This window comes from Stomoxys calcitrans, chromosome 2 (assembly GCF_963082655.1).
Source record: "Stomoxys calcitrans chromosome 2, idStoCalc2.1, whole genome shotgun sequence".
Taxonomy (NCBI): Eukaryota; Metazoa; Arthropoda; class Insecta; order Diptera; family Muscidae; genus Stomoxys; species Stomoxys calcitrans.
In genome coordinates, this window is record NC_081553.1 from 51,423,947 (window position 1) to 51,438,570 (window position 14,624).

At 35.0% G+C, this 14,624-nt stretch overlaps 1 protein-coding gene across 2 annotated transcripts in view; it reads left to right on the forward strand.

Moving 5' to 3' along the window:
* The window catches only part of LOC106082129 (collagen alpha chain CG42342), a 685,565-nt gene that overhangs the window by 466,830 nt on the left and 204,111 nt on the right, over positions 1–14,624 (forward strand). For both annotated transcript variants that reach the window (XM_059362423.1, XM_059362422.1), the window contains exon 3: positions 13,136–13,215. In XM_059362423.1, the coding sequence (XP_059218406.1) occupies positions 13,136–13,215 (80 nt within the window). The remainder of the gene's footprint in view (positions 1–13,135; positions 13,216–14,624) is intronic.

Sequence of the window (14,624 nt, forward strand, 5' to 3'; positions counted from 1 at the left end):
GCGACGAAAGCTCCAGGATTGGACAACATTCCTAATATTTTGCTAAAAAACCTGCCTAAAGAAGCAGCCAAACTTCTAGTTCGAATATTTAATAGTTGCTTAAAGCTAAATTATTTTCCGTTGGAATTCAAAAAAGCTCGAGTTGTGGCTGTACACGAAACTTCCAAGCCTAGAAGCAATCCAAGCAGCTACAGACCTATAAGTCTGTTAAGCAATCTAGGCAAAGTTTATGAAAAATGTATTTCTCTACAGAACAAACGAATTTGTTGTAACAAATAATCTTATAACTAACGAACAATTTGGATTCAAAAGAGATAGCAGAGTTCACCAATCGAAATGACTGTGTAATAAAATTCTATTAAACAAATCATGCAAGAAGTCGACAGGTATGTTTCTGTTAGACATCGAGAAAGCTTTCCACAATGTGTGGCACAATGAGCTAATCTACAAATTAATCTTCATGAATCTTCCGGAATATTTATGCAAAATTATTGCCGATTATTTAAAAAATCTTAGCTTTTGTGTATCTGTCAACAACAGAACTTCATCGTTTTAAAGTATCACTGCAGGTCTACCGTAAGGCTCAATATTATCGTCAATATTATACTCCCTGTACACATCTGATTTCAAACACTCCAGATCATTCATCGTTGCCTATTACACTGACGATACGACACTAATCTCGAGCAGTAAACTGACCAGCGCACTTCTCAAAAAGATGGAAAAGGGTTTAGAAAGTTGTCAAAAATACTTCACGAAGTGGAAAATTAAAATCAATCATGCAAAGACTCAAGCTATAATATTTCCATATAATAAATCTCCAAAAAAGAATCCATCCCGTCCGATTATTTTTAATGGACGGGATGGATTCTTTTTTCGAAAATCAATATTTGTGCAAAAACAATGTAAATTCACTATCAATACTGTATGGTATCAAATATTAATTCGATGTATACTACATCATTCAATTCTAAGACATAAGCATCATTTTCCCTCACTACAACCTAATAAACCTGCCCCAGCTGAGTGTAAGGTTAACTAACACAAACACTAATAAAGAGTGTCACCTTTCACCGTAAGGGCATTTGGGTAGTTTATACTTGCACTAAAACAACACTAAATTCTTTGGATCAGTAACCCAGCAAAACAAATGTGGGAGGATGTGGTGAAGTATACTAAGGGGGGCCTGACATGTATTTATTACCAAGTAAACAAACAATCAACTTGACATCAATTTTGGGCCAATGGCATCTTCAAGGATACCTTTACCTTTTCTACAAACAAGCTCGTAAACATAGAATAAAGGTGAATGTGATTGAAATGAAGTCTCTTGGGTACAAGTTTAATCAGTTAAAATGATCTATTTTGGATTAGTTATAAAAACTATGCTAAAAATATGTTCCACATTCCAGGTGGGAACATATTTAATAAATTTCATTTAAATTTTGTCATTAAACTTTTATTGAAAGATGACTAGGTAACATCTGTAGTTTAGTTTAAGATGTATATTACGGAAAATTGAAACGTGGTAGGGAAAATTATTGTATTTCTCTGGTGGTTTGATGGTCTGATGACTTAGTGTAGTACATGATTATGAAAATTCATCTTCGTTGTACACGCATCATTGTATAAGAAGTCACACTTGGGTACTTAAAACTTCATATTCTTAAAAACTCTGTTATTACTCTTGAAATGTAATAGGCTTATGTAGATGATGTGATTTTGCATAAATAGAGTTGTCAGTAAGTGAAGAAAATTACGATATCAGGAGGAGGCAATATTCAATTACATTGTTTACATCGATCTTTATATGTATATTGCTGCCATATGAACGGTATCCCGGTTTAAGGTCTAAAGTGTATGAAAGGATAGTACTGATCTTCCATGTTCTTATACATCAAACTCTTTTATTACACTGTAGATGAGTTCCTCAGAAATTCGTGTAATAAAAGAGGCGTTTCCTATAGTAAAATAGGGGATACGCTCCATGTTTTCTGAAAACCGTGTAAGAAGAAACAAAGAACTATATTTACTTCGAAAAACCGTGTAAAAAAAACTATAAAATTTTAGATATGGTCATAAAGCATTTTATTGAACATTGAATCTTAAAATACAAGATTCATGCAGGTGAAGAAATGGTAGAGCAAGTAAAAAACAAACAAAAAAAATCTGTTACTCCCGAATTAAGAAGAACAAAATTGCAATGGAAATAAAGGAAAAATATTAAATAGCTAAACAATTATTCGTCGCTACTAATAGGCGCAATTGTTTGCGACGAACTGGACTTAAGTCGGTATCATCACTGGAGATATCCATTAAATTATCCAATAGTGACTTTCGCCCGGTAATAAAATTTGGAACTGTCGGACTACTTTCCGAAAGGTTTTGCTTATAAAAAGTTTAACTTTCGGATTCATAAGTTCTTTATACAACTCTTTATACCCAGCAATACAATTATTAATATCTCGTCCGAATTTCAGGGCACGTTCCATATGATTTACTTTATTTGTGATACCAACACAACAAGATATGCTCTTATATATGACAGTGTTGGTTTCATAGATGTGCAGAAAATAATTAAGTTTAGATTACAAAAAAATTATATCTAAAGCATTATATATTGTAATTAAAAACATTTAAATTAAAAAATAATAGATTTAAAATTTAAATAATACAATAATTTAATATTTAAAAATAAAAATTTTAATTATTAATATTATTGAAAAAATATTAATTTTTTTCTGAAAGTTATAAAATTGCTTATGCGTTGAATGTTCGAAGGAAGGTTGTTCCAGAGACGTATTGTAGCAATGAAGAATGGTCTCTCTGATGTCAGGCTGTTTATTCTCGGTGGCATAATTTTCAGTCCTCTATTAGATCGTGCAAATTTTAGATGAGTGAAGAGATACCCAGATTCTTTCATTTGGATAACTTTGTGAAGCAGAATTAGACTTCTAATATTTAGATAATTTTTAAAGGATACATTAACAACTTGTAGAGCAAATTGTGAAATACTTTCATGCCGTTTTCTGTTAAATGTATGTATGTATCTGGTAATGTCATTGAAGGCAACAGAAAGTTTGCCATTATCTTCAAAATCACAGTTGTAGAAAACTTCGCAGTCATATGGGAGAGTGGAAATCAGATATGATTTTGCAAGCAGCATATGTATTTGAAATGGTTTAGAGAGGCGGACTGCCCACAGATTGCGCAGCATTCCATACACTTTGCCAAGAGTTTTACTGATGTGATTAGGCCAGGTTAAATTGCAGTTAAAAATTAAACTCAAGATACAAGCAGTTTCAACTCGTGGTATTGAAGTGTTATTAAGATGTACAATTAAATTATTCATGATAGTTTGTTTACATCTATGAATTACGAGTAGTCTCGACTTTGATGGGTTTCTGCAAAGTCTATTATTTTTTGCCCAGTTATATAAACTTGCTTCAAATCATAGTTTATATCAGATACACATTTTTTAATATCGCTTATTTTTGTACCCATATATAGCTGCAGATCATCAGCATACATTTGTGTTTTTTACAGTTAGCTAGAACATCCGGAAGATCATTTATATAAATGGAGAACAGTAGAGGGCCAAGAATGGATCCTTGGGGAACGCCTTTGGATAGTTCAAGTAGACTGAAGCAACGACTTTCAGTTACTACCGCTTGTGCTCTTTGTGACATATATGATAGCATAAGTTTACATGCGGTATGCAGTTGCAGTTTGCAGTTTTAATATCAGAATATGATGATCAACGGTATCAAATGCTTTACTGTGATCTAAACGAAGTAAGAACGACACCATTTTGTCATCCATGTATTGACGAAGGTTTTCACTAACATCTAACAGAGCGATGCAGCAGCTTCTTTTCTTCCGGTATCCAGATTGTCTGTCAGATAGTAAATCATTATCAGTTAAAAAGTTACTAATTTGAGCAGACATAATGCGTTCTAAAGCTTTAGACAAAAAAGGTAAAGGTACAAAAGGCGGTACTCTCTGTTAGGAGTAGATAAAATCTTTGTGATTTTCCACTCAGCAGTATAAATCGATAAGTCATGTAGGGTATTAAATCAGATAGTAATAGCCTCAGAAATCGTGCATCAATTTCATCTAACCCCATATCATGGGATTTAATATTGTGAATGCTTTCGAAAACCTCATTCCCATCTACACAGCGGAAAGTAAATGGATTCTCAATGGATGGAGTGCATAGCTGTTCATATATTTCCCAAATTGGTTCCACAGGTTCAATATCAACGAAACGTTCGTTAAGCTCATTCAAGTTCATATGCGAATTTTTTAGATGTACAGTTTTATCTTTGATTCCAATCTTACGAATTTCCCTTCATTTGCATTTGGTGTCTACATCAGTTGAAAATTTATTTTGAACATAGGTCGCTTTTGCTGTGTTGATTTGTTTTGAAGCAATCTTCCTGGCAGATTTGATATTAGGATATTTGATATGATTCACTATAGTTTAACCAAATGTTAGATCGTCCTTAATTAAACTGGCAGTTAGTTGACATATTATGTTGCCCAAAAATTAATTGCGGATTTTTTAAAAGAAAGTAAATGCATTTTTTATAAACTTAGAATGAAATTTAATCAAATATACTTTTTTTACACTTTTTTTCTAAAGCAAGCTAAAAGTAACAGCTGATAACTGACAGAAGAAAGAATGGAATTACAGAGTCACAAGCTGTAAAAAAATTTGTCAACGCCGACTATATGAAAAATCCGCAATTACTTTTAGGGCAACCCAATATTTCGTTCTCCTCGTCGTTATCGCTATTATGGTTCTCAGTTTTGCCATCATCTCTTATTAATTCAATCAGACAATCATCATCTAGAGGTTTATCCAGAAATAATACGTCGACATCTTCAATGATTAACTCTACTTTTATCAAATGTTAGACCGTCATCAATTAAACTAGCAGTTAGTTGACATATTTCGTTCTCCTCGTCGTTATCGCTATTATGGTTCCCAGTTTTGCCGTCGTCTCTTATTAATTCAATCAGGCAATCATCATCTGGAGGTTTATCTATCAATAATTCGTCGACGTCTTCAATTTGTAGGTTCTCAACTCCTTCTTCCCCGATTTCGTGTGCCAAGGCTATAATTTCGGAAGTCTCCATCGATGCTTGGGGCACTGAGTTACCACTCTTGATGATTTTGGGCCAAATTGCTTTCCAACAGGAATTTAATGTTGATACCTTTAACTTTTCTATGGCCATTGAAGCATATGTAATGCAATCCAATATAGAATATTTTTCCATGCTTCAACGATCGTAAGGTTGTCCTTCTCTACTGCATCGAAAATTTGTAAAAATGATCGTTGAATATAATAAATTTTAACTTCCGCAATTAAACCCTGATTTAATGGTTGAATCAAGGAAGTGGTATTAGGTGGGAAAAATATTACTCATACATTTGGTTCCTCTAAAACGGGATGACTTGGCTAATTATCTTAGAGCAAAAGCATTTTAAAATCAAGACGTTTCTGTTCCACATATATTTGAACTTCAGGAACAAAGCATTCTTCAAACCATTCCGTAAACAGACCAGCTGTCATCCAGGCCTTTTTATTCGCCCTCCGATGAACTGGCAGCTCATGTTTCTTCCTCGATGATCGATTAAAAGAGGCTTTCAAATGTTGTCACCAGAAGCATAGCCACACCATAAAAATGTTCCCCGATCGGTCTAGATTTGCATAAACTATGCATTTTTCACCGGATTCTGACGAAAGGTGGTTTATATATATACCCAAAGTGGTGGGTATCCAAAGTTCGGCCTTTTTACTTGTTTCTAATTGATTTTTATTCTTTATTCTTCTAACGTTCGACTTATTTCAAAATATTTATCTTCAATCCAGGATATTGTAACTTTGCTACCACTCTTGTATCCTCTTGTTGGCTGCTATACATTAAAAATTCCAATCTAATTATCCAATTATGCCATTTCCCAATTATTCCATAAATACAATACGTATCTAGTTAGCAGTTTGCTGTGGCATTTCTATTTCTTTATTAAAATGTATTTATGATTCATAATCACCCATACCATTGTTGAAGATAGCGAGTAGCAGCAGCAGCAACTAGGCGAACGATAAAGAAAACAATCTATGACATCCCTAAGAGCCATATCGTCATAGCCTCATCATAACATAATTCTGGCTTAATGTCTCCTTGAACGTTTATGTGCGTGCCGGATATCTTCATCTATTTATCTGTCTGTCTGTCTTTCGGTCTGCGTTGGCTGACTGCCTGTGTACTATCAGAAAACATGAAGAGATTATGCGCTGTCATATTTATAACATATAACACATCTAAATCTTTCAGAATATGTCTAACGTGTCTCTAAATCATTTCAAGTTATTCCCAAACCACCATATCAAACAACTACACTCATATAGACACATACTAAAACACTTGTATATACATATATGTATGCAATGTGTTATCCCATAAAACGAATAGAGAGTGGGTTGTTCTAATACTGCCACTACCAACACTAAGTGTCCTTGCCAAATGCTCTAAGACTTTATATAGGAAATAAGCTTGTAGACTTTCAAGAGGTTTGCCATGTAGAAAAATCTACACCTACGGTAAATGTATGAATGGTTTATGTTAGTCTGCATAACTGTGTGTGTCTGTGTAATATATGTGCACTATGTACATGGCAAGGATACAGACAACACAACGTTAATGTTCAATTAACTTATCATTATCCTGTGGCATTATCTAGAAATTGAATGACTGCAATGGCAACACCTACCTCAGCAGGAACAGCAGCAACAACAGCAGCTGCTTAATTGGAGCATCATTATCTTCATCAGTATCATCAATGAGGTGTTTCTATTTTGCAAATTGGTCTGGAAAACTGTATCCTCTGCAAGAAGGTTGCAATAAGGTTTAAATTTTAATTATTGCGAGACTTTAAAAATTAAAGCTTTTGCATGAAGATTTAATTTAAAAGAATAACGGCCTTATTCACTAAACTTAATGAAGCCTTCAAATAGGTTTAGTTGACAATTCTATAAAGGAAGTCTGGTAAATAAACCTATTTCAAATCAATATTAAGTTTTGTGAATAACGGAGTAGATAGTTAATTTTACACCACTACTGTGGTGAAGGGTATCAAGACCTGAAATTTTCGTTCACAATGTTAATAAGTTAATGTTAATAAGTAATGTATTTAGAAGAAGAAGTCTCAGAACATCCGCACAACCTGGTTCCTTGTTTTAGCCATTTTCTTAGCCAAATTTGAATTGAATATGATTATATAGTTCCGCAGAATGGATTCTTGTGAAAGCAGACGATGTTTTACTTGGATTGTTTGAGATAAAGATTGTTCTTGAACATTTATTCTGAGTTCGCATAAAGGAACAAATGTTCTGTCATAGTCAATTACAGTAAAGTAAGACTTCATTTATTTGGGTGCTAGCATGCTTTTAATAGACGGATGAAAGGTTTTGGTTAGATCAACTCAGCATGCAATCTAAGATAATAATCTCCATATATTGTAGACCTTATAATAATATTGGGTTCCCCAAAAAGTAATTCCGGATTTTTCATATAGTCGGCGTTGACAAATTTTTTCACATTTCTTTTTTTCTTCTGTCGGTTATCAGCTGTTACTTTTAGCTTGCTTTAGAAAAAAAGTGTAAAAAAGTATATTTGATTAAAGTTCATTCTAAGTTTTATTAAAAATGCATTTACATTCTTTTAAAAAATCCGCAATTACTTTTTGGGCAACCCAATAATTTCGACATTTTATAGAAGGTATGATGAACTTAGAATATCCTACATCGTACTGGTGAAGTGTATAATAATAAAAGACCCTAGTATATGAATACGATAACGATAACACATAACTTATCGTAAGCCGTTTTGAACAAAACGAAGTAAAACGGCATTAAGTTCGGCCAGGCCAATCCTCGGGTATATATGTAAACCACCTTTCTTCACAATCCGGTGAAAAATGGATAACTTATGCACCCAAATTCGGAACGAACATTGAGTGGTCTCATAAGTACAAGTTATTGTTCAATTTTGTAGAACAACATATTGCTCTTTTTGGTAGCTATATCCAAATATAGACCAATCTGAATCATATAGGACACGGATGTCGAAAAGCCTAACATGAGTCACTACGTCAAATTTCAATGAAATCGGATAAAGAATGCGCTTTTTATAGGGCCAAGACTTTATATCGAGAGATCGATCTATATGATACCTATAACCAAATCTGGACCGATATGAACCAAATTAAACAAGGATATAATAATTAAACAAGGATATAATAATCAGTGGTATTAGAACTCCACTATTTTATCAGTATTTATATCTTAATAGGGGCTGGTCTCGAACATATTTTATTCAGGTCCCGGGAACTCATTTACAAGTAACATTTTCAGACAATAAAACTGCTTTTTATGGGATTAAGACCCTAAATTGAAAGATCGATCCATATGACAGCTATATCTACATAGTCCTGTCAGATATCAGGAAGCTTAAACCAACTCACTATATAAAATTTCGACGAAATTGGGTAATAAATAAAAGTTTTATGAACTTCAGACCCTTTATCGGCATATCGGTCTATATGACAGCTATATCTACATACAGTCCGATCTAAACCATAATTGGGTCAGATGGCGGGTGGCTTAAAAACACTCACTGATTTAAATTTTAGCTTTAATGGGTTCCAGATCCTTAAACGGCAGATCGGTCTGTATGGCAGCTATATCTTAATATAGTTCGATCTGAACCATATTTAAGTCAAATGTCGGGAGCCCTGAAGCTACTCACTGTTTCAAATTTCAGCGAAATCGGTTAGTAAATAAAGCTTTTATGGGCTTCAGACCCTTTATCGGCAGATCGGTATATATGGCAGCTATATCTAAATATAGTCCGATCTGAACCATATTTGGATCTGATGTCGGAAAGTCTTAAGCTACTGACTGTTTCAAATTTCGGCGAAATCGGTTAAAAAATAAAGCTTTTATGGGCTTCAGGTTCTTTATCGGCAGATCGGTATATATGGCAGCTATATCCAAATATTGTCCGATTTGGCCCGTTCAACAACTCAACCAGCGTGTATCAAAAAGACGTATCTGTGCTAAATTTCAGCTCAATATCTCAAATTTTGAAGGCTGTAGAGTGATTACAACAGACGGACAGACACACGGACATCGTTAAATCGTCTTAGAATTTTACGATGATCCGAATTATATATACTTTGTAGGGTCGGAAATTGATATTTCGATGTGTTGCAAACGGAATGAACAAGTGAATATACCCCTTATCCTACGGTGTTGGGTATAAAAAATCGGTGAGTAGAGTGAAAAAGTGGCATAGACAGTGTGCAAAGACAAAAGTGGCAGTGTGCGCCAGTATATTTTCGTGGTCTCTCAGTCAGAAAACTCCGTGCAACCTCCAATTTTCAGGCGGTTATCTATGCTTTCGTGGTCACTGTTTTATAAAGATCAAGACAAGCTCTGTAACGCAATCGCCCTGTAAACAGTGTACTTTCAAGGTCACTGCTCCATAGTTCCGTTGTTGTGCTTCCGCTAAACAGTGTCAAGATGCTCCATAAGCCCGCATCGTTTGTATCTCGCCAACAGTGTACTTTCAAGGTCATTGCATCATAGTTTCGCCGCTGTACCTTCGCTAAACAGTGTACTTTCGTGGTCACTGCACCCTAAAAGCATAGTAAATCCGCATTGTTTGTATTCCGTCAACTGTGTACTTTCGAGGTCACTGCATCATATTATCGCCGCAATACCTTAGCTAAACTGGATACTTTCGCACTGCACCGTAAAAGCAACGTTAACCTTTGCCAATTGTCCCCTTTAACAGTGTACTTTCGAGGTCACTGCACCATAGTCGCGCCGTTGTGTCTTCGCTAAACAGTGTATTTTCGTGGTCACTTTACTGGAATAGCTTCGTAAAATCCGCGCCGTTTGAACCCCGGCAACAGCGTACTTTCGAGGTCACTGCACCGTATATCCGCCGTTGTGCCTTCGACAAACAGTGAACTTTCGTGGTCACTACACCATAGAAATTTGTTGGCGTATTCCCCGTCAACAGCGTACTTTCGAGGTCGCTGCACCATACTAAAGCCGATTTACCTTCGCAAACCAGTGTACTTTCGTGGTCACTGCATCGCAAAATGCCCGCCGTGTACTTACATCATCCCCGCACCGTATCACCGCCTATTTTACCCTTCCCAGAACAGTGTAATTCCGTGGTCACTGCACCGTAACACCCGATACATATCCTGTGCGTTCGTACTGTGACTCGACGACCGACGTAACCTGATCTCAACTGCCTCGCCGGTTAACCACCCATATCCCATGCGTTCGCACTGTGACTCGATTACCGACGTAACCCTGAAAACCCCGACGTTCCCCGCAATGCCAACACCTCGCTTGGGAGTGTTGTTCCCGGCCTCCCCCGCAACCAAATCACTTCCCGTTAAGCCCAGCCTAGTCTTAACTCTAGCGCCCGTGTGTGAAGGTAGAAGAACCGTCAGCTGGCGCCGCCCAGCCATCGACTCATTCTGACCCTAGCTACAGACCTGAGAGTGCCATGCCAGGCCTCCACCGTTCGTAGCCCATTGCCGTCATGCCAATTTCCAGCCGTGGACGGAACGCCTTTGGTCCAAAAGTACCGTCTTAGGTTATCATCCAAACGGCACAGCTGTTGTGCAATACATCCCGGAAGTTGGAGTACCGTTCCAGGTCGCCACCACCATCAACCAGCCACTGCCCGATTTGGCCCGTATTTCTGAGTGACGCTCCAGGCCTCGGCCTTAAGTATTCGCCTTTAGATTGTAAACACCTTAACAAATTCCATATTCTCTTCTCTAGTCTTGGCGAATATAAATTTCTGTGACGGACCCTTCACCCGCGAGTTATTCCCACTGTCCGTGTATTTCTGTTCGTTTTTACTATGCCCGCGGGCTAAGGAAATTATGTGCGTTTGTGTTTGCAGCCCATCCATGATTAGAACAATTTATTTGGGAAAAATTAAAAAGTTTGTCTCAAGTGCAACTTTCAATAACAACATTTTAAGAGACTGTTATGAAAAATTACTCAGAAAAGTTGCATTTTTCAAAAATAAAAAATTTGGTGTTTGTATAACAGTCAAAATTTAGTATAATAGTGAGCTCAAAAGATGTCACAGATAACTTAAAATCTTGTGAATTGAAAAAATCGAAAACTTTTAGAAACAAAATTATTTGTATAACAGTTGACAAAATAATATAACAGTTTTTCATTTTATTTTAAAAAAATTAAGGGTAAATAAAAGAAAAATGATATTGTTTGTTTCAAAAAGGATAGTATTTTTACTTTGGTTTGCTTTTTTATGACAGTTTTAAATGTACTGTAACAGTTAGCTCATAAAAATCCATATTCAAAAATAATGAAATTCTTGATAATATAACTGAACTTTAAACATTTAAGCATTTCGTATAACAGTTTGAAAAAAATATAAGAGTTCTCGTAATCTTAACAGTTTCTCGTAAAGTTTTAAGCGGCAAATATGAAAATTGGCTCAAAAAAATTTATTGTTTTCGAAATGAAAAATCGGCGTTTGTATAACAGTTCAAATTTAGTATAACAGTTAGCTTAAATATGTACATATAAAACTCAGAAAGTTGTTGTTTAAAAAACTTCGTAGCCTTTAGAAACATTTATGTTTGTGTAACATTACTGTTTGGTGTTGGTATAACAGTTTACATTTCCATTCCATGGAATAAAAGAAAAATGATATTTTTTGTTTCAAAAAGGATAGTATTTTGACTTTGTTTTGCTTTTTTATGACAGTTTTAAATCTAGTGTAACAGTTAGCTCACAAAAATCCATATTCAAAAATAATGAAATTCTTGATAATATAACTGAACTTTAAACATTTAAGCATTTCGTATAACAGTTTGAAAAAAATATAAGAGTTCTCGTAATTTTAACAGTTTCTCGTAAAGTTTTAAGAGGCAAATATGAAAATTGACTCAAAAAGAATTTATAGTTTTCGAAATGAAAAATCGGTGTTTGTATAACAGTTTAAATTTAGTATAATAGTTAGCTTAAATATGTTCATATAAAACTCGGAAAGTTGTTGTTTAAAAAACTTCGTAGCCTTTAGAAACATTATTGTTTGTGTAACATTAATGTTTGGTGTTGGTATAACAGTTTACATTTAGTATAACAGTTTTCCCAAAATTGTTGTTATTTGAAAAAAACTGTGACTATTGATCATTTAAAAGACTTTTAACACTTAAAAAACTTTTTGTATAACAGTAAAATCCCTAATACAAAAGTCTTTTTTATTGCTATTTAAATAAAGATCGAAGTACTAAAATTTTAGATAAATATTCTCTTAACCGACATGCGTACTTCTTAGGTAAATCCTCTTAGAATTTTACGAAAATCATTAATATCTGAGTAAAAAAATTTGATATGGTTAGATCAACGAGATCTGTTATCCGACAGAATTGAATCAAATTACATCTAATTGGATACATTTAGATAAAAATTGATCTGAAATTTGTCTCGAATTGTCAACTGTTTTACTAAGGTATAAATTACAGGATTCAAAATCTATACTTTGACATATTACAAACGGAACGGCTGCATGAATATACCCCCTTCCTATGATTTTGTATAAAAACTTTAACCAACATACATAAGATTCTATCTCAACAAGTTTTTTCTTCCCAGAGTTCCCCTTTTTTTGGGTCCCTAAGTCTTTATTCATTTTACCATGCCTCTCTTTAAACAGAAAACTCCAACTTAAATCACCATGCTTTTTTTTGCCATTGCACTGATACTCTGCGACTGACAAGAAAAAGTTTCATTGCGTTTCGCGGCATAATGGCAGAATAAATGAAAATAGGGGCTTTTGCTGCTGTGAATATCAAAACACAGCAGACAAAGCAATTTACACCCCTTGGGAAACAAAAAAAAAAAAAAAAAAAATCAATAAAACAGCGGAAGTTATGCTAGACAAAAAATATATTGGGGGAGAATATCTGTATATATAAACTGAAGAAAAGTTTTTGAAAAAATTTCCATAACTTGCAAAATAATATTTTAATCTCTTTCTTTTTCCTTTCATATTGCAGGACCACCAGGCCCTCCTGGACCACCAGGCAAACGGGGGAAACGTGGCAAAAAAGGCGATCAAGGTGATAAAGGAGAACCGGTAAGTGTTGATAGATTTTTCGAATTAAAGATTAAGATAGCAATAGGATTAGCTTAGCCAACAGCGTAATCTCTGCCTAAAAATAAGGTTTTATGGAAGTCAAAATGTTAGAACTATATCAAAAAAAAAAAAAAAAATACATTTAAGGCATCAACAAAGAAATATAAGAAATATTGGGTTGCCCAAAAAGTAATTGCGGATTTTTTAAAAGAAAGTAAATGCATTTTTAACAAAACTTAGAATGAACTTTAATCAAATATACTTTTTTTACACTTTTTTTCTAAAGCAAGCTAAAAGCAACAGCTGATAACTGACAGAAAAAAGAATGCAATTACAGAGTCACAAGCTGTGAAAAAATTTGTCAACGCCGACTATATGAAAAATCCGCAATTACTTTTTGGGCAACATTGGGCATTATTTGTCTACACAAAAACAATTCTTCCCGCCATCGATGATAACAACAAGAGCGCTCATAAGTGCTCTTAATTCAGTAGTTAACTTATAAGGTAACTAGTATCCCGGTGGTCCGCTTCTTGATGGTCGTAAAAATCTAAGACGATCCAGCCATGTCCGTCTGACTTCCGTCTGTCGGTTGAAATTACGCTACAGTCTTTAAAAATAGAGATATTGAGCTGAAACTTTGCACTGATTCTTTTTTTTTGTCCATAAGCAGGTAAAATTCGAAGATGGGCTTTATCGGGCTATATCTTGATGTATATAGACCGATCCGCCGAGTTAGGGGCTTGGGTCCATAAAAGCCACATTTATTAACCGATTTTGCCAAAATGTAGGACAGTGCGTTATGCTAGGACCTTCGGCATCCTTTTTCAATTTGGCTCAGATCGGTTCAGATTTGGATATAGCTGCCATATAGACCGTTCTCTGGATTTAAAGTTTTGGTCCCGAATTTTCGGACAGTGAGTTGGATTAGGCCTCTTGACATGCCTCTTAAATTGGCTCATTTAGTCCATATTTGGATATAGCTGCCATATAGACTGATCTCTTTAAATGTGCATTGTGTAAGCTGCAATTTGGCCCAGATCGGTCAAGATTTGGATAAAACTGCCATATAGACCGATCTCTCGATTTAAGGTTTCAGATCCATAAAAGATGCATTTGTTGTACGATTTAGCCTAAATTTGGGACAGTGCGCTGTGTTTGATCCTTTGACGTCTTTCTGCAGTGTGGCCCAGGTCGGTCAAAATTTGAATATAGCCCCCATATAGTCCGATCCGGCGAATTAAGATCTTAGGCCCATAAAAGCCACATTTTTAATTCCGATTTTGCTAAAATTTGGTCCAATGAGTTGCGTTAGGCCACTCGTCAGCCCTTAAATATTTTTCAAGGACCCCTTAAAGTATATATATACATATATATATATTCTTGATCGTTCCGACATTCTGAGTCGA